Source organism: Cololabis saira, chromosome 9 (genome assembly GCF_033807715.1).
Source record: "Cololabis saira isolate AMF1-May2022 chromosome 9, fColSai1.1, whole genome shotgun sequence".
Classification (NCBI taxonomy): Eukaryota; Metazoa; Chordata; class Actinopteri; order Beloniformes; family Belonidae; genus Cololabis; species Cololabis saira.
Window position 1 is genome coordinate 35,960,559 of NC_084595.1, and position 19,638 is coordinate 35,980,196.

Here is a 19,638-nt window from a genome sequence, read left to right on the forward strand (position 1 = left end):
ATGTATGTATATATGTGTATATGTATATATGTATGCATATGTGTGGGTATGTATGTATATGTGTATGTATTGTGTATGTGTGTGTATGTATGTATATATGTATATATATGTATATATATGTATATATTTTCTATATATTTTTTATGTGTATATAAAATTTTATATATATATATATATATATATGAAAGAATATAAAAGGATATGTATGAAGGATACATATATATATATATAAAAATAAAAGTCTTTACTATTACCGGTATATATGTAAACCTATATATGTAAACCTTATTGGTCCTTCTTTTCTGTTTTTTGGGTTAGTTTTGCTGTTGTTTGTTTGTTTGTATGTAGGACAGGCATTAATATAAGCACTATGCTTCTGCCTGTGCCTTTTCAGTCATTATTTTTCGATGTTTGTGTTCAATGTTTGTAGAGTGAAGTGACTGAATAAATTCAATTTCAATCAATCAAATAATTATCATATAGCGTGGTGTAGCACGATATAATATAAATATAGCATAATAACATAGTAATATCCTAATATAACATAATTTTTATAAAATATTATAACATATAACCAAATGATATCACCATACATACTATAATATATAACAATATAATAATACTATAGTTTAACATCCCATGAGATTTCATAACTTAATATAATAATACACTATGAAACAATATATCATGATAATGCCAGGAATGATTATTAGAGTAAGAATTGGTAATTTATGTAATGCAATGAGGGGTGAGGTCGGACAGGGGCATCAAGGAAGCGAGCAGGAGGCCCCACCAGACTCCAGTTCCCCGACCGGGAGCACCAGCAAGAGGCAGGTAGGACGGCGGTGAAAGGAAAGCCCCCTCCCTTTTTGATTTTAAGTATTTTTTAAATTTTTATATATATACATATGTATATATATGGAATCTCATAATTTAAACAAAATCATTTAAGGGCTCTTCTTCTGAACCGTTTATGAAATCAATATTCACATTGTGGACAAATTTGATTGGTAAATGTCAGTAGCAGAAGGTAGCTAACATTTTTTATGCTTAGGCTACATTGTATTTTGTTTGAATTTAAATTAGCTGGATGTTGATTAAAGGTACCTTTTATGAGAAATTAGTTTTAGGTGGAAAATTACCTTTTTTTTAAAAAAAAAAAGTACTTTTAAATTCAATTTTATTAATATAGCATCTATTGCAACACAAGTTGTCTCTAGGCGCTTTCCAGAGACCCAGAACATGACCCCCAAGCAATTATTTCACAAACAATGGCAGGGTAAAAATTCCCTTAGTGGGAGAAAAACCTTAAGCCAAACAGTGGCAAGGAAAACTCTCCTTTAGGAGGGAAGAAACCTTGAGCAAGAGCTGGCTCATAATGCGGGACCCTCCTGCCGAAGGCCAGCCGGGTAGGGCAGGAAAAGGGAGATCAGAAAGAGAGAATCAAGAAAAGAGAGAAAAGCTGAATGCAGAGGTACAAAAGACAAGATATATTACTATTAATTATCTGTGAGTTCTATGTACACATCACTGATACATGGTTAGTTGGTGCACTACAGAGACGACTATATGAACAGATTTAGACAGCAAACACTGAGGTGGACCGAGGGTGGGACTTCAGGTCAGGATGTCACTAGATATCCAACAGAGACATCCATATAGACAGATGGAAGCAAGCACTGGGATAGTCAGAGGGGGGGACTGCAGGTCAGCATGCAGCTCTGGAAGCTGTAGCCTGCAAACATGAGCAAAAGAGAAAGAGGGGGCAGACCAGCACAACCAACAGAATAATGAAGAACAGTTATGGTGATGAGATGCTTCTAATAAATAACTGTGGCTCGAGATGAAGAAAGGAAGGAGAAGGAACAAAAGGGATGATGGGCACCGCTCAGTGGATCATGTTGGTGTCCCGTACCAGGGTACAGTAGGCCTATGGCAGCATATCTAGGATGAAGCTCTGTTTGAGACAAGCTGCTCTAGTCTGGTCCTGCAGCTGCAGCTATGACTACTGGCCCTAACAGACTAGAGTTTACACTAACTAGAGTCTTCCTTAACCCAAATGGGAAGTTGTTTCTATAGTAATGGTGTCTGATAGCAGAAGGCCTGCCCTCCAAATCTACATTTGGATATTCTAGGAACTACAAATAAACCTGCTTTCTGGGAGCTTTATTAGGAACGTAAGACACTATCAGGCCTTGCAAATATCTTGGACTTTATACGTAAGTAATACAATTTTGAAATGGATTCTGAGTTTTATGGGGAGCCAAAGGAGTGAGGCTAACAGAGGAGAGACATACTCTGTCCTGTTGATTCCTGCACTGCTGCATTTTGGATCAGCTGGAGGCTTTTCAGAGAATTACCTGGACATCCTGCTTATAATACTTAACAGTAATCTAGTCTAGAAGATACAAACACATTAATTCGTTTTTAAGCATCACTCTGGGAGAGGATGTTCCTAATCTTTGCAATATTACAGAGATGGAAAACTGCTGTCTTAAAAACCTGATTAATATGCTTTAGTTTAAACAACAAATCCTGATAGATAATAACACCAATGTTTCATACAGTAGTACTGGAGGCCATCGCAATACCATCTAATCCCTTCCAATGGTGTTTGGGACCAAAAATAATAACCTCTGTTTTATCGGAGTTTAGAATAAAAAAATCAGTGGACATCCAGTCCTTGATGTCCTTAGATTTGAACTTTCGAGATTAACTGGAATCTGAGGTCGGAACTAAAAAAAGGTTCCAGTTCATCCACTGACCATTGGGGGCTGGATCCAAAAGCGAGTCAATCCTAATCCCCTCCATCAAGCGCCAATTTATTTCGAACATGTATATAAAAAATAAAAATAAAAATAAACAGTAACATCTTCATTTGCACATAGGTTCGAAAAAGGAGTAGGAAGAAGTATACACTTTTTCCTAGTTCCTACCCTTTATAACTCTATGAATTTACATTATTTCTATTATTATATCTACACAATATCCATATAAATATAGTCTATATAAATACTATGTAAACATGGTACATAATTATCCATATAAGTATATAGAAAATATAAATATTACATAAATATCAATGTATAGAAAATACAAATATTATATAAATCTATATATATACACTATATAAACTACAGAAATATCCCTATAAATATATATATGCTACATACTTAATAAATAATAAATACATAATAAATAAATAAGATTCATTGTAGTTTCTCGACTGACTGATGACGGCAAAAGCAAGTCAATCTCCACCGACTCCCATGTTAAAATGTCCAAGTTTGATTTCACTGTCAAGTAAACATGTTAAACAGCATATTCTACTGCAAATGTCTGACGGTGCTCTGAAGATATTTCGGTGGGGTTTGGCTGAACAAGCTGGCAGCCAAAGCTAACTTTGATTGACATACAGTAGGCATGTTCCCATCAGCTTCTTGAGCAACATGTCTGCACCCCTTACAAAGAAAAACTGTCTTCTTCAGAAACCAATTGGTTACGTGACCTACTGCTTCGTCCATTGTACTATGCAGTCTATGTACCCCATGTTAAAAAGAAAAACACAACAGGTAAAATTATATAAAGCAATGAATTCATGTAGAATTATGGCGTATACTTTTGATTGGTGGCCATCTTAGCCAATGACTAGCCATCATCCCTCGTTTAAAAGTCAATCAGTACGTTCACATGCAGCAATTCAACCTGGTTGCAGATCGGTTGCAGACATCGTTCCGACTTTTAAACTGCATGTAAACACCTCAACCTGGTCAAGTCAACCTGGTCAAGCCGGATTCATCAACCAGTTTGGAGCACCTAGATAAGCCAGTCGCAACCAGGTTGTTAACGCCATGTGTACGGGGACATAGATATTGCAGTCTGCGCATGCTCGAGAATTTCCCCCGGGAGGGGTTTTCCCCCGGGGGAGGGGATTCACCCGGAAGTGAAAGGAGACGACGCGTGCTCAGTAGTTGAAAAGGAGGCGGCGCGTGTTTAGCCATTCTTTAATTCTTCAAAACATGTCTACAGGAAGAACTCATTTTTGGTCCGACGAGGAGACGCATTTTCTGCTACGGCAGATGCAAGAGTTAAACATTTTGAGGTTCATGGATGGGCGGAAAAGTAGGAACGCAGACCTTTATGTTGAAATGGTTACCTTGGGTACAGCGCCACCTAGCGTCACGGAGTCAGCCATGCTCTGGTTACAGTGGCTTATTCAATCTGATTCAGTCTGATCTCAGAACAGCATGTATAATCCGACAAGTGATCCAATCTTCTGCATGTCATTATGTGATAAGATCTGCAACCAGGTTGAATCGCTGCATGTGAACGTACTGATGTCATCCTACAATCAACAATTGCAGCAACTCCACAGCCCCTCCAGCATAGCTGTTTGTACCACTTATTTGGACAATCGACTGTAAAATTACAGTCAATTGATGTCACCCATAGGTTTTCTGAGAAGAGATTTTGAAAACTCCTTTTTTCCCCATACTTGGCAGCGCCATGACCCAAATGAGAGCAACAGAGTTGCTGGCAAATGTTTGCAGTATAAAAAAACGACGCATTTCAGGTGGGGTTTCGAAGGTGAAAAAAAAAATAACTGAGTTTACCTCAAGCTAGGTTAGAACAAATTACTGATTTCTTCACATGACAGTGACTGATGAGGAGGTTATAATTGCTAGCTATTGACTAAGCTGACTACAGCTCCAGTGTAAGCCCCATATTATAACTATATTTACCGCTTTATATAAATTAAGCTGACGTAAAAAAAAAAAAAGTTCAGTCTCCAATATGAAATCTAGCTATCGACGCCAAAAGAGTTTTTGAACCATGCTGCAAATATTTTAATTTCAGCAGCAAAATTAGCCATTTTTCATTCATGGTTGGCGCCACGTGGGAACCAACTAACTTCCAGATGTTTACTGTCAGTATGTCCTAAATGCCCCGTACACCATTGTTACTAGCATTGCCAATGATGTTTAGCAGTGGCCACTGCTACTCCATTAGCCTACTTGGAAATTAATCTCCTGTTTTTGCAACTGGAAAACAATCTGTTTGGGTAAAACATGTTCGGCAATCTTACTGTAGATGAACAATGGAATGGAAATGCTTCATTACATTAAATCAATTGGTAAAAATTGATACCCACATGAACATAGATTTTATCCTCTTTAACACTGAAGCAATGGGTGCGATTATCTGATTTATTTATTTGAAAAAAATGTCATGTTGTGTGAGGTTTGTTCTTTGGTTCTGTTTGATTTCCTTATTTATTGTTGTTTTAAAGTTTTAATCTTTATAAAACTTTTCATTTGTGTTTACTAAGTACATGCCCTACTTCCTTTTTTATTTTTTTAAATGTATTTCCTTGGTGTGCAATGTTTTTCTTTGACTTCCTATGCTCACCCTTGCCTGGTGGTATCAGCATAGGAAAAAATTAAGTTCACCCTGTGATTTAGTTTAATGTCAGACCACCTTTAATCAGCAATAATTCAAGGGAAACCAGTCTGGTAAGGATCATTAGGCCATTTCCAAATAATTTGGAGCTCTTTGTTCAACAGTGGGACATATTTATTACAAATGAAATACACAGAATGCAGTTGCCAATCTTCAAATGAATAGATGTTCCAGTATCTTATGTAATGAACAGTGGCACTAAGGTGGAGTCAGATATGCACTGGGTCGTTATGGGAAGTACAAAAGCATTTATTGATGCAAAGATTAAACTAGGGTCTGGTGGAGGTCAGCATTCCTTTGGAGGAAGCACTGGTGGAAGCAGACTTTCCCCTGGGAGGCCAGGCAGGCGTCCAAAAAGCTGAAAGCGCAGGAAGAATTAAAGTGAAAGAATTAGACACAGTTGAGTCAAAGAAAAAACTAACTATTTGATAACAGAGCAGCAAACTTTCAGCATTTTACTTCCGGTATTAATAAGTGATGCATCTTGATCTTACCATGGTTAAAGATAGCAGTTAACTTGTGGCCATAACGAGGTAGTCTTGGCCTTACATGGCTGCTCTCATGAGGTCCAGGTGTAGTTAGACAGAGGTGAAACCATCAGCCACTGAGGAGCAGTTGGTAAGCTGCAGGGGCTAGGAGAGACAGTCAGCAGGACTGGATGCTGACAAGTTCAACTGACTCCCCAATGATTAAAGAAACCATTAAAAAAGGAAGAAAAGAGACAAAAGCAAAAAAGAAATCAAAGCAAAAACAAGTGTGGCTTTGATGTATCTGAACAGGAGGCAGAAGACAAGGAAAAAATACTGGATGAGGGTTCATTTGAATCTGTTGAGGGCACCTTTAAGGCCTGCGACAGCCACGATGAAAAGGAGGAAGAAGCTGGCTGTGAAGGGGGTGTTGAAAGCACAAGGAGCATGTCTTGTAATTGTCCAAACAACAGGAAGCAAGGTTTGTCCCCCAACAGCAATGGAAGCAACTGTGGCCACTCCTAAAGCAAAAAGGCAGCAAAACAGGATCACGAGAAGGCTCTGATGCTGCCTGCTCTGAGAGAATATGCAACATGGACGAAGCAGGCAATGAACAAAATGGCCATTGCTGTGCTGAAGGTAAGGAGGAAGATGGAACGGACAGTTGTGTAGAGACTGCTGGCCAAACTCGAGGAGCACCCTCAGTGCAAGCGTAAAAAGAAGAGAAGTGTTTCTGAGGTGATCAGTGACAACAAGGAGAAATTATATGTCAGAAAACACAACAAGCCACAATTTAACACCAGCGCATTATAGTCGAACCACAGAATTATTTTCTTCTTTGTGCGGCGATTGATTGGCCAGTATTGCACTATGGAGCCATTGGACCGCACAGCATCAAAAGAACAAGATCCTTCATGTGAGGCCTGCTAAGGCAAATACAAGCCTTGTGGAACTGCTGGATGATTCAGAAGTGACTTCCGATGATGAGTTGTTTGATAGCAGATGAAATTCAGGCATTTTTAGAAAAAACATCAGTCCTTCTACAAAAACTGCCACCAGTACCAACAGTTACTAAAAGAGAAATTCACTTACTACTGCCATGCCTCTGAGTGGACTAAGCCAGTCTGCAGAACATGGTTTGCCACAACCAGTGTCAACTAACTGCCCAAGTAATGACATATTCCCCCTGGGGGAAAAAGTAAAACACTCATGACCACTTGTGCAGCATTGTACTGTAATTAAGGATACATTTTGGGATTTTGGTGTTTTGTGCGGTCATTTCTCTTTTAAAATAAATGTGATTCTTACTTCTGTCCTCGTCATGCATCTCTCTTTTGCAGTTGTGCACCAACACAGCTTTCAATTTCCTTTTCAGGACATTTCCATTCATGTAGTTCTATTTGACAGAACCTCACTGTTTGTCTGGTGCAGGGCTTTTAGGGGAGAGCACAGTGTAATCAAAAATTGAGCTTTGCAACCTGGGATATTAGGGAAGAATGTTAGGACTCTTATGGCGCTTTTCCACTAGTACCTCTAGTACTCAGCCCGACTCGGCTCGGTACGGCTCGTCACGCATCGTCCCGGCTCCACCCGTTTTGTCCTCGTTTGTTTTTCCACAGCCAGGTGAGAAGTGGACGGGTTGGGGTGAAGCTGCTGTGACGTACTCGATTACGCAACTCCTTTGTTCGTGTCGGCGCTGATCAGAAATCAGCTGGAGCCGCGAGCGGCTGAGAGTAAAACAGAGCTCCTGGTGGATCTGATCGTTCCTTATCGCCCGTCTACATCCCTTTTTTAATTCTCTCCTCAGCCACCAGGTTTATGAACATCTGCACCTCAGAGTTGGATCACCAATGTATAATAAAATCGCTGCGAGCCGCCAGTCGTTCTCGCGCTGACTCCCGCTTCCTGATTCAAACGTCTGACGGCCCCGCCCCCCACCAATCAGTGGCGTGGAGGGTGGTGACGTCAGATCCAGGGCTGACTCAGCCCGGTTAGAACCTCGGCAGAATAGGTACAGAAAAAGTATCTGCTTGGCACGGCTCCACCCGCCCTCGGCCCGTAGTGGAGAAGCGCAAGACGGGGGCGTGGCGGGTAGAAGCGCACTGAGTAGGTACTAGTGGAAAAGGGCCATTATGTTTCTTCAGTATGATTTAGTTTCTCTCTTTTTTTCATTGGTGACAGTAATGGTAAAGGTTGTACCATTAAATGTGTAAGGAAATTCTAAATATAAAGATTTTACAAAGAATAAAACATCCATCTGTATTAAGGTTTGGGTATGACAGGAGTGCAATATGGGAAAAAAATACTAAACAAAGAATGTTTATTAAAAAGAAAAAGAAAAAACTGCATCTCATTAATCTCTATCAATATATAATCTAATCTCTATATCAATAATCTCTCGTTATTATACTGACCTCCTTTTCAAGCTGGCAGCAACTAAAAGCAAATGTAACAATTCAAAAGCTTGACTCATAGAAAATACACCATTTAAAAATCTGTTTAAATCTATTAGGGAGTGCTCTTTGAGAGTTTTTCAGTGCATCATGTATATAATTAATAAAATCTAAATCAGTGTAGTGATAATAGCTAAATTGACCATTTTACCATAATCCCTTTACTTGACTAAGAGGTCACTACTTAGTAAATGTATCACATTTGGATTTTGATGTTACAGACAACATTTCTCTTTACATGTCACAAAACTACTGAACACATGTTTTGTCTTGTCTTGTCTTTATAACATTTTCTTCACAAGTAGTAATTTCTTGATTGTACTAGCAATCAAGTAATAATATTGATAATAATAATGGTATTATTGCCCGACTGCAGCTGACCTCGTCAACAAGGCCCCCTCTCCCCCGTCCACCACAGACTGCCCCCCCACCCCTCTCTACGTTACATTAACGTAAAGACCCCACTCCTGACCTTATGCGTCACATTAACGCACATCCCAGGTCACATGTTTTTTCATACAGACTCATTATTCCAGCACTTTAGAACCAAGTTGTTGTACATTTTTTCCTTTAATATTATTTGCTCTTTTGTACGGAGCCCCCTTGGTGACATTTGAAAAAAATAAAATAATGCGTGGCCAAGCATCAATAACTTGTGGCCACTAGTTAATATCTCGTGGCCACGCATTAATAACTCGTGGCCATGAGATAATCAATGCGTGGCCACGAGATGATTTATGCGTGGCCACGAGATATTAACTCGTTGCCACGAGATAATCAATGCGTGGTCACGAATAATTAATGCATGGCCATGAGATATTAACTCGTGGCCACGCATTATTTTATTTTTTTCAAAATAATGCGTGGCCACGCATCAATAACTCGTGGCCACACATTAATATCTCGTGGCCACGCATTAATAACTCGTGGCCATGAGATAATCAATGCGTGGCCACGAGATGATTTATGCGTGGCCACGAGATATTAACTCGTTGCCACGAGATAATCAATGCGTGGCCGCGAGATAATTAAAGCGTGGCCACAAGATATTAACTCGTGGCCACGCATTATTTTGAAAAAAATTTAATAATGCGTGGCCACGCATCAATTAACTCGTGGCCATGCATTAATATCTCATGGCCATGCATTAATAACTCGCGGTCACAAGATAATCAATGCGTGGCCACGAGATAATTAATGCGTGGCCACGAGATATTAACTCGTTGCCACGAGATAATCAATGCGTGTCCACAAGATAATTAATGCGTGGCCACGAGATATTAACTCGTGGCCACGCATTATTTTGAAAAAAATAAAATAATGCGTGGCCACGCATCAATCACTTGTGGCCACTAGTTAATATCTCGTGGCCACGCATTAATAACTCGTGGCCACGAGATAATGGCCACACATTATTTATTTTTTTTTAAATGTTGCCAGAGGGGCTCCGTACTACTTTTGTATTGCACCAATCACCACAACAAATTCCTTGTGTGTGTTAAACTACTTGGCAATAAACTTCTTCTGATTCTGATTCTTATTCTACTATCGTTATTATTATAATTATTGTACCTGTGGCAGTTTAATAATTGCAAATATTGCAAGTTTATTACTAATTCTAATTTGTTAATTTTGCACTGTAAATAATAATTCATAGTTCATAGTAGTTCCATACCTGCCAACATTGGGCTGTGAAAAAGAGGGAGATTTTGTGGGGTAGCGGTTGGAATGCTCCACTCACAACATCCCCGCCCTGATATAAACAAGACGACTTTTAATGAGCTTTAAATCCATAGCTACAATGAAATGTGCTAAAATGTACCTCCCAAAATGACTCTACAGCCTTTTTGGAGCCAAATATGTTTAATATTAATAACAATAAAATACAATATACAATTGTACATACAATAATAACAAAAAACAATGCTGTCAATAATGTCATCTTCTAAACCACACACATATTGAATCACGCACTGAGGTGGAGTTGATGTGTGTGTGGGCGTGTGTGTGTCCAGGACTTCAATTTTCCAGGTTCCCTTTGTCACCCAAGGACCTATTGTAGTTAGGTGGCAGACTTTGCAGCTTCAATCACTTTCTTGGAGGGTACATACTTGTGGCCAGGGCTAGTATGGTTTATCTTGCAAGAAAGAAGTGCGCAAAGAGTAAAATTATCCATACTCATTCTGGTTTCTGTGAGGATCTTTTTCACCATGATTTGACTCCCGAATGAAATTAAATTGGTATCAGATAGCAGAATCTTTGCATCCATGGTTAAGAACTGGCTGAAAACACAACAGGATTGTACCCACTTTTGAAATGTTGTTACTGTGTGTGTTGTGATGCGTGTTGAGAGGGAGTGAATGAGTGAGGGAGTATGTGTATGATGTGTGGAGATTGTGGGATTATGTGACTGTTTATTTTGTGTTTGTTTTTAAATAGATGTAATTTTATATTTTGTATTATAGGTCCTAGATATTGTTGTATTTTATTGTTAGAAAAGCCCAACTAGGGACAGGAGTTGCAAATTAGCAATAGCTATAAACTCTATGTGCAGAACATCAGTTGCTGTCATTGTACTGAAACTATGTTTAAACTGCATTGTCAACTAAACCAATAAAATAAAATAAAATAAAATAAAATAAAAAACCATGCTGAATAACCTCTCTGAGCTTGCATTGCTGTGAGGGATGCATCTAGCATTGCCCTCATCAGTTCACGTTTGTTGCATAGCTATTTTGAAACTATGGGTGTGGGGCATGGATGTATTATATAACTGGATACCGGATCGAAAATGGCCGCCCATTCATTTCAATGGAGTTTGCTCACCCAGCGCATCCGCCGAAAAAATTTCTGACTTCCTGGTTTACTTCCTGGTACACGGGCCCATAGAGCATGCGCAGTTGAGTCACCTCCCATGATGCTCTGGGGCCTCCCATCATGCCCCGGGGCAATGTGAACGAGCGCTGCGCGCTCTGGACAAGCGCTGCGCGCTCATGAGTCCTTCAGACCGGTAATGATAGATGTACACAATGAAATTAGGGATTTATAGGGCAAATCAACCGATGCTGTTCTCAAAGTCATGGTTATAGACTACATGGTTCATTTGTGTGTTTTTTTTAATTAAAGATAAAACGAGTCATTTTTATTTAAGATGAGACACCCCAGGTTAATAGGCTAAAATAGGGTAAAAATGTAAATAGCAGGTATCACCATGAAACTTCCCAAGTTTATTACTTACATTAAGACAAATATTTTTTGTATTACAAGTTTTGTCAAGTATTATGTTTAAATATGTCAAATATTATGTTTAAATGTGGTTAATTTACTGCGTTACACAGAGGCTACGCCGTAGGCTCCGCGGCTCCGCGCACCCTACGGCGTAGGAGCCGCGGAGCCGCGGACTGCCCACTGCCCACTGCCCTGCGGGCACTGCCCGGCTTCGCAGTGCCCGCGGAGCTGCGGAGGTGCGGCTTCCCCGGGAGCACTGTCATAAAATAAGCTGAGGATTAAGGGTTAAGATGATGTTAAACACATGACATCTAAAACTCCACGGCACCGTCGCAACAACTACGACACATCTCTCTCCCTGCACGTTTGCTCAAACCTGATGGAGGTCAGTTTTATTGTGAGGTGGGGATCTCACGCCACAAGCTCATTTTGTTAATATTGACCCTCATTTAGTCCCGTGCAGGGCGCTGCCTCCAAATGAAAGAGCAACAGAAGAATATATTTGAAGTGCGTTAGGTGTGTGTGTGCAGGAGGATCTCAGTGGAAACACCCACACCTGCGCCTCCGCGGAGCCGCAGATGATCTACAGGATCATTAGAATGCTTATGAATGTGGTCGAAAACGCAGATCTTCGGTTATGTGTGGATGCAAATGTTTTTATAAACGGAGGGGGGGAAATATTCGTTTTTAAAAATACCCGGCTACGTGTGGACAGGGTCTTAGACTTGTGTTATTCCTGCCTGATATCTTATTTTCACAAACCACCGTTGGCTACAACGGAAATGTTTAAGTACAAGAATGACAAACCATTATTATTCTTGCTATTAAACATTTCTGTTTGGTGCAAATTGGCAATGCAATGTGTTTCTGAGTGATTATTCCGCCGAACGGCTTAGTTTCAGCCATCCTCGTTCCCGAGACACACACGACCGCGCTTTGCGAGTGCACGGCACAGCCGTGACGTCACGCCCAGAAAGAGACTTTTCTTTGACTTTTCTGGCCGTTATAAAACATTTTTGACGGATATAAAGTCCATGACTTAAAAATATAGAATACAAAGATTAGTAATTGGTGGTGATTACAGCTGGAGGTGTCCTGTGAACAGTTTTAGAGGCTTCTCTTTTACTATTGCGGTCTATGGGAAAAAAGCTTTCTGGGCCCCATGGGATTTTTTGTTGCAGTACCGCGGCTGGACACTGGGAAAAATCGGCGTTCCTGCTGAGCGCGAGACTGGGGGCCTGGTGTGGGGTGGCGCATTAACGCCGTCGGGCCGGTAGGGGGCAGACATGAGCACTGCAGCGCGGGGAGCGACACGGCTGTGATAAAAGGAAGAAGAGCGTGTTCAGCCATTACAGGAGACTGAGGAGGACAGGTCACCCGCAGCACAGAAACATGCTTTCCGTCAGAGTCGCAGCCGCACTGGCCAGGAGCCTGCCCAGGAGGGCTGGACTGGTTAGTATCTCCACTTACTAATTCACTGACAATCATGGACCTGCGGCTCGTTTTTATTCATGTAATCTCCGATCTTGTGGAGGTGAAGGGGAACTGTAGCTCCGCAGGCCGCTAGCTGCTCCCAGCTCGTGACGCGGCAGCAAGTAAAGGACTGCTGCAAAAACACACTTGATCAGCTGTTAATCTGTGCAAGAAACGTGTTGGTATGGGTTTGTCCTTGACTATGTCGCAGTTTGGGTGGTGCAGCTGTGAAGGGTAGCGCGCTAGCAGCGAGCCACGCTTGAAGGTCAGGAAGCCCGACAGCATGCCCTCTCCCCGGTGCAGCTAAACCGAGCCAAGCCTTCATCTGAGCCTCAACCAGGGGCTGGAAACCTGTCTGTATGTCTTACTTTGCAAGCATTAATAATGTCCGTGTCTGTGTCATTGAACGCAGGTGTCAAAGACCGTGCCGGTCGCCTGCGTGGGGGTCAACCACCTGCACACAACGAGACCATGGCTGCAGAAGACTGGTGAGAAACACTGGCCTTTCACTGACCAGTCCGCTCATTAAAACACATTATTGAGATTTTTATTTTTTTAATTAAGCTGTATTATGTAAGTGTTTCCTGCAGTTAATTGAAATCTCTTAAGCTGGAGGATATAAAAAGCCTGACTTTGGTAGATTATTTTGCCCTTGAAAACATGTTACCCCCCAAAAAACAAAATGCATATTTAGAGTTATGTGGTAATTACTTTAATTTTAAAGCTTGATTTTTTTTTTTTCCCACTTTTTTTTTTTTTTTAATTGTGTATGTTAATAAGAGCTGTCCTTTGCCTATTTACTGCAGTGAGCGAAAATAACCCGAGGTCAAATTCCCTGAAGAGCCCTTAAATTAATTTTTGTTTAAATTATGATTCAGATTAATCTCCATCTCACACATATAGCACTGTCATTTAAAAGCCAAACACCCATAAAAGGATAGAAATTTAAATATTAATGATAAAAGGTAGAAACAAAAAATAAATAAATAAAAAGTGCAGTGCCATAAAAAATTATATGAATAGAAAAAATGTAGTGTAATATTGCACTCTCCTGGATATTGCACAGTTATTGCACCCTGACTGACCCCAACAATCCCCACGTCCACATCTCTGAGATTCCACATATTAAAAAAAAATGCAACTCCAACTGCTGCAGCTTTCACTTTTTTTTTTTAAATTGTGTATGTATGTTAATAAGAGCTGTCATTTGCCTATTTACTGCAGTGAGCGAAAATAACCCGAGGTCAAATTCCCTGTCTTGTTTGACCTGACTTTGCCAATAAACCTGATTCTGATTCTTTAATTAATCCAAGACAGATTGGACATATACTTTTTTTTTTTTTTAAGAGTGAATAAAGTCTTTTGTGCATGTTGTCTCTCACAGGAACCGCTGAGGTGTCTTCGATCCTGGAGGAGAAGATCCTGGGAGCTGACACCTCAGCTGACCTTGAGGAGACTGGACGTGTGCTGTCCATCGGTGATGGTATTGCCAGGGTGTACGGCCTGAGGAATGTCCAGGCTGAGGAGATGGTGGAGTTCTCCTCTGGTCTCAAAGTATGTGTACAATCACAAAAATGCAGAAGTAATCTTTTGAGAATTGTCAGAATATTTTAAAGCTACTGAGAAAAAACGTTTATGAAAAATTTACCTTTTTTTATTTTCCTGAAATCCTTCTCAGGGAATGTCTCTGAACTTGGAGCCTGACAACGTTGGTGTTGTGGTGTTCGGTAACGACAAGCTGATCAAGGAGGGTGACATCGTGAAGAGAACTGGGGCTATTGTGGATGTTCCTGTCGGCGAGGAGCTGCTCGGCCGCGTGGTGGACGCTCTGGGAAATGCCATTGATGGAAAGGTAATTCTTTTTAAGTACGATCAAATTGGATTTTAAAAGGGGAAGAGAAAAAATTGAGTAATGGCAATGATAATTCTCATTGCCAACTAAATAAATATACTGAATCTTCTGATTAAATTGATTTGACTTAAATATGTCTCGTTATGAGAATCCATTTCAAAAAGACGTCTTTCCCATTTTCAGGGTCCACTGGGCTCCAAGATTCGTAGGCGTGTGGGTCTGAAGGCCCCTGGTATCATCCCACGTATCTCTGTGAGGGAGCCCATGCAGACTGGAATCAAGGCTGTGGACAGTCTGGTGCCCATTGGCCGAGGCCAGCGTGAGCTGATCATTGGTGACAGGCAGACTGGGTAATTGTTTGTTAAAGTTTAATTTGAACTTTAACATTGGAGTATGCTCTGAACTTACACACCCAAATCTCGTTGCAGCAAAACCGCCATTGCCATTGACACCATCATCAACCAGAAGCGCTTCAACGAAGGAACTGAGGAGAAGAAGAAGCTGTACTGCATCTACGTTGCCATTGGACAGAAGAGGTCCACCGTGGCTCAGTTGGTGAAGAGGCTGACCGACGCTGACGCCATGAAGTACACCATCGTGGTCTCTGCCACGGCCTCCGACGCTGCTCCTCTGCAGTACCTGGCCCCCTACTCCGGCTGCTCCATGGGAGAGTACTTCAGGGACAACGGCAAGCATGCCCTGATCATCTATGATGATCTTTCCAAGCAGGTGCGGCTTAGATCACCCTTTTTAAAACCCTGATGTCAATGAATGATGTACAGAGAAATTAACCACCTGGATCCCTCTCTCCCATCAGGCTGTTGCCTACCGTCAGATGTCTCTGCTGCTGCGTCGTCCCCCCGGCCGTGAGGCTTACCCCGGTGACGTGTTCTACCTGCACTCCCGTCTGCTGGAGAGAGCAGCTAAGATGAACGACAACTTCGGGGGCGGTTCCCTCACCGCTCTGCCCGTCATCGAGACTCAGGCCGGTGACGTGTCCGCCTACATCCCCACCAACGTCATCTCCATCACCGATGGACAGGTCCGTTTTCTGTCTTCAATAGATGTCGAAAGCAATAAATCCCAGTTGCATACTCCTGTACTAAAAATGTTTTCATTGGTTGTCTCATCTACTGCAGATCTTCTTGGAGACTGAGCTGTTTTACAAGGGTATCCGCCCTGCCATTAATGTGGGTCTGTCTGTGTCCAGAGTGGGCTCCGCTGCCCAGACCAGGGCTATGAAGCAGGTAATGTGACGTCAGTCATGTCCTCTTCCTCTGTTTTAAAGTTTGGAGAGAGCGGGGGAAAACAAAGAATCCCGGTTCAGTAATAACACTTGTGTTTTATTGTACAGGTGGCTGGTACCATGAAGCTGGAGCTGGCTCAGTACCGTGAGGTGGCTGCCTTCGCCCAGTTCGGTTCTGACCTGGATGCTGCCACCCAGCAGCTCCTTAACAGGGGTGTCAGGCTCACTGAACTGCTGAAGCAGGGACAGTATTGTAAGTGTATATACATGTCTAGTCCAGTTTTTCCCCTCCTATTGATACCATGATGTACCATAATCTGAGTTTGCAATCTTTCCCCCAGGTCCCATGGCCATTGAGGAACAGGTAACTGTCATCTACGCTGGTGTCAGAGGTCACCTGGACAAGATGGAGCCCAGCAAGATCACAAAGTTTGAGAAGGCTTTCCTGCAGCACATCCTCAGCCAGCACCAAGACCTGCTCTCCGCAATCAGGTGAGTACATTACCAGCCAAAATCACATTATAAAGTCTCTTTAAAAGGCCTGACTTCATCTGTTTTCTTTCTCAGGGCTGATGGGAAGATCTCAGAAGCATCAGATACTAAGCTGAAGCAGATTGTACTCACCTTCCTGTCCAGCTTCGAGTAATGGACTGCACTTGTCTTGATCTTCAGTGAGCTCCGTGTCCGTGTCCCCATTATGCTTATGTATGTGAACACTGAAGGCCAAAACCTCCATGTACAGATTTCTTGAAATAAAATTTTACAACCCCGTTGTGTTGTAAACATCTTCTGATTGTTTATTTGACTACAATAAAGATGTTGCAGGTTACTGAACATATTTCAAGCTGGGGAAGTGACATCACCCCTGTACCAACGTTGGACAATTAACATACGTTTTTAGGTTGTGGTTTTTTTTGAATGAGTGATTCTGTGTTCAATGATCTTGAATCATGTTCAATGTAATTGGTTGTTTGTAGGAGCATTATAAACCTGAAGTTAATGGGGGTCTCGACTGAGTGGAGAAAAGACCAGTGGTCTCTTAATGTGTAAAAAGTCAGGTGTTGGCCGAGCTACACTGCTGTCCATGAAATGTTTGATACTAGAGTAATAAATTCTGTGACACGTGAACCAAATGCAACTTGTCCCATCTTCTGTTTGAAGGTAGCAACAGTGAAAATAAGTACAGTTACTTCAAATCAAAATTCTACTCTAAATCATTTGTCATTTTGGTATTCATGATGGAATGAGACTTTCCATGGTCAGTCTTTAATCACTAAGGAAATTAATCCAGGTTATGTTTTTATCCTTTCGTTTCAGTCTTTTAACTATTGCACAAGTACACTACATTTTCTCCAAATAGCGACCAGAAATGTTTAAAAGAGGGACAAAAGCTGCAAGATACCCCTTTAACGAACAGATCCATGCACATTGTAATTGTTTAAAAACAGGTACCAAACCACAGATTGATAATGTTCACTAATGGATCTATATACGTTTTTACTAAAAGATTTATTTATAATCCTATTTAAATTTATTTTTTCCTTTCTAAATTTATTGTTTCTGCTTTGAGCCAAGTCTTGGTGGGCCAGTTTTTTCAGCCCTGGTATCATTAATCTCCAGCAGGTGGCCACAGCTGTCTTACATATAGAGTGGGCGTATGATGCTTAAGGAAGTTTAACAGTTGCGCCTCTATTTTTACTTTAAACTGCAAAAAGTCATTTTGACATTGATGCTTTTGCATTTAGTATTTTTGACTTCTTTAAACAAATGCCACGATACAAAGTCATTTCCATGACCCCTTCCATCCTGCTAAATGTTTCCATATTCTTTTAAGAGTTTATATTTTGTAAGACAGGGAAATAGACTGAAGTTTTTTTTTTGTTTTTTTTTTACAGAAATTGATAATTATAATTCAATGGGTGTTACATTTTCTGGGCAGTTTTATCTTTGAGCTGAAACCTTTCATTTACCACTGATGGAAGAAATAAACATACAGTACCGTATGTATGTGTTCAGTAGTAACGATTCCTTGTGGCTCCAGACACCACCATACACTTACAGCTTACTCATCCAAAATAATATCTGCTCTGATCATTCATATCCACACTCGTTACATACTGATATGTTTTCACTTCCTCTTCTTTGTGGTCTCTCTTTTTTCCCTCTTCCCTGTTTTTTGCCTTTGTTTTTTGGTCTTAGCAGAAGTGAATGTGTACAGCTGTTGTTGAACTGGAACACTAAGTTCAGTGTGAAATCCATTAATAATAGTATACCTACAAACTATTTCCATATGTTATTCACTCTTCACATTTTGCCCCCTAGCAGAAACCAGAGAGGCTGCAGTATTTGCTTATCTGAGTAAGTGATCAGTAAATGACATGTATCCACAAGGCAATGATTTCAGTGACTGTTATTCTGCTGCTGTGCGGTTTTCTGACTCACACTTTCCTCCAGCAGCATCACCGCCTGCCTGGCCAGATGAAGTCAGACATGTGACAGAGAGTGAATGGAGCTCCTTTCAATTCGGGCCATCGTCGATGTCAGCGTGACAATAAGAGAGCTCTGTGCAGCCACAGACAACACAGTGACAGACAATGATGGGACAGAAGTCGTGGGGCGGCTTTTCAAGGGCTAAATACACTCAGAATCCTTGATTAGCGATTATTTCCTTTTCATTACCCCCTGTAGGACAAATCTTAAAATCTGTCTGCTTCAGTTTGTTGCAATACACAAGGGTGTCAGAATTTCAAAACAGCAGTTTCTACACCCTGCAGTCTCAAACCTCTCATACCTGTGGTTACTCAATGCTGGAGAGGAATTTGTAAAATACAATTTCATGTTAAATCCTGTGCCTTCAACAACCGCATGGACAAAATAGGTCTTTGTCTGCCTCATAATCAAATTTGCTTAACAGGGTTAGCAGAGTTTAGTCAATAGATAGAAAATAGTTTTAAAGGAATTTTGCATCTTTACCACATCATTTTAACCCTAAAAAGATCATGCCAAGCTACACGTGGCAATAATTTGTGACAGTTGATTTTATTTATTTATTTAGGTTTTGTTTTAAATGACTGCCAACTTGAGTAAACATTTGAGAGGAACCAAAACAAGAAGTCTCATGCTAGACGGTAGTGGAGTGGATAACAAAACTCATGTCAGATGTTTAGTCAGCAGTCTGGAGACTGCGTTCCAGCAGAGACTGGAGTCTGATCTGGGATCAGGGTTATAATAGATGTAAACACCAAATATGAATGTATTACGTTATCACTAGACCTGGATGTCAGAGAGCTCAGTACATGCCAGAGAGGAGAGTTTGTGCATACAGCTGAAACCAGAAGTTTACACTCTGCAAAAAGACAAATACAATTTTTTTTTGTCTCACTGTCTGAAGTTAAATCAGACTAAACTTCATCTGTTTCAGGTCAGTCAGGATTACCAAAATTATTTCATTTTGCTAAA

General features: G+C 40.9%; 1 protein-coding gene across 1 annotated transcript; it reads left to right on the forward strand.

Moving 5' to 3' along the window:
• Positions 1-12,906: 12,906 nt before the first annotated feature.
• Positions 12,907-16,966, forward strand: LOC133450625 (ATP synthase subunit alpha, mitochondrial-like). The gene is made up of 11 exons (XM_061729388.1): positions 12,907-13,060; positions 13,494-13,569; positions 14,466-14,635; positions 14,760-14,933; positions 15,117-15,283; positions 15,362-15,662; positions 15,751-15,975; positions 16,073-16,180; positions 16,288-16,432; positions 16,521-16,671; positions 16,747-16,966. The coding sequence occupies exons 1-11, from the start codon at positions 13,001-13,003 to the stop codon at positions 16,823-16,825; spliced, it is 1,656 nt and encodes a 551-aa protein (XP_061585372.1). The 5' UTR covers positions 12,907-13,000; the 3' UTR covers positions 16,826-16,966.
• The last annotated feature ends 2,672 nt before the right edge of the window (positions 16,967-19,638 follow it).

What these genes read in the sequence shown, in the direction of transcription:
- LOC133450625 (XM_061729388.1), top strand. Translation starts at nt 13,001, where the DNA reads ATGCTTTCCGTCAGAGTCGCAGCCGCACTGGCCAGGAGCCTGCCCAGG. An exon ending in TGCCCAGGAGGGCTGGACTG is followed by an intron (nt 13,061 to 13,493) that starts GTTAGTATCTCC and finishes CATTGAACGCAG; the next exon opens with GTGTCAAAGACCGTGCCGGT. An exon ending in TCTCCATCACCGATGGACAG is followed by an intron (nt 15,976 to 16,072) that starts GTCCGTTTTCTG and finishes CATCTACTGCAG; the next exon opens with ATCTTCTTGGAGACTGAGCT.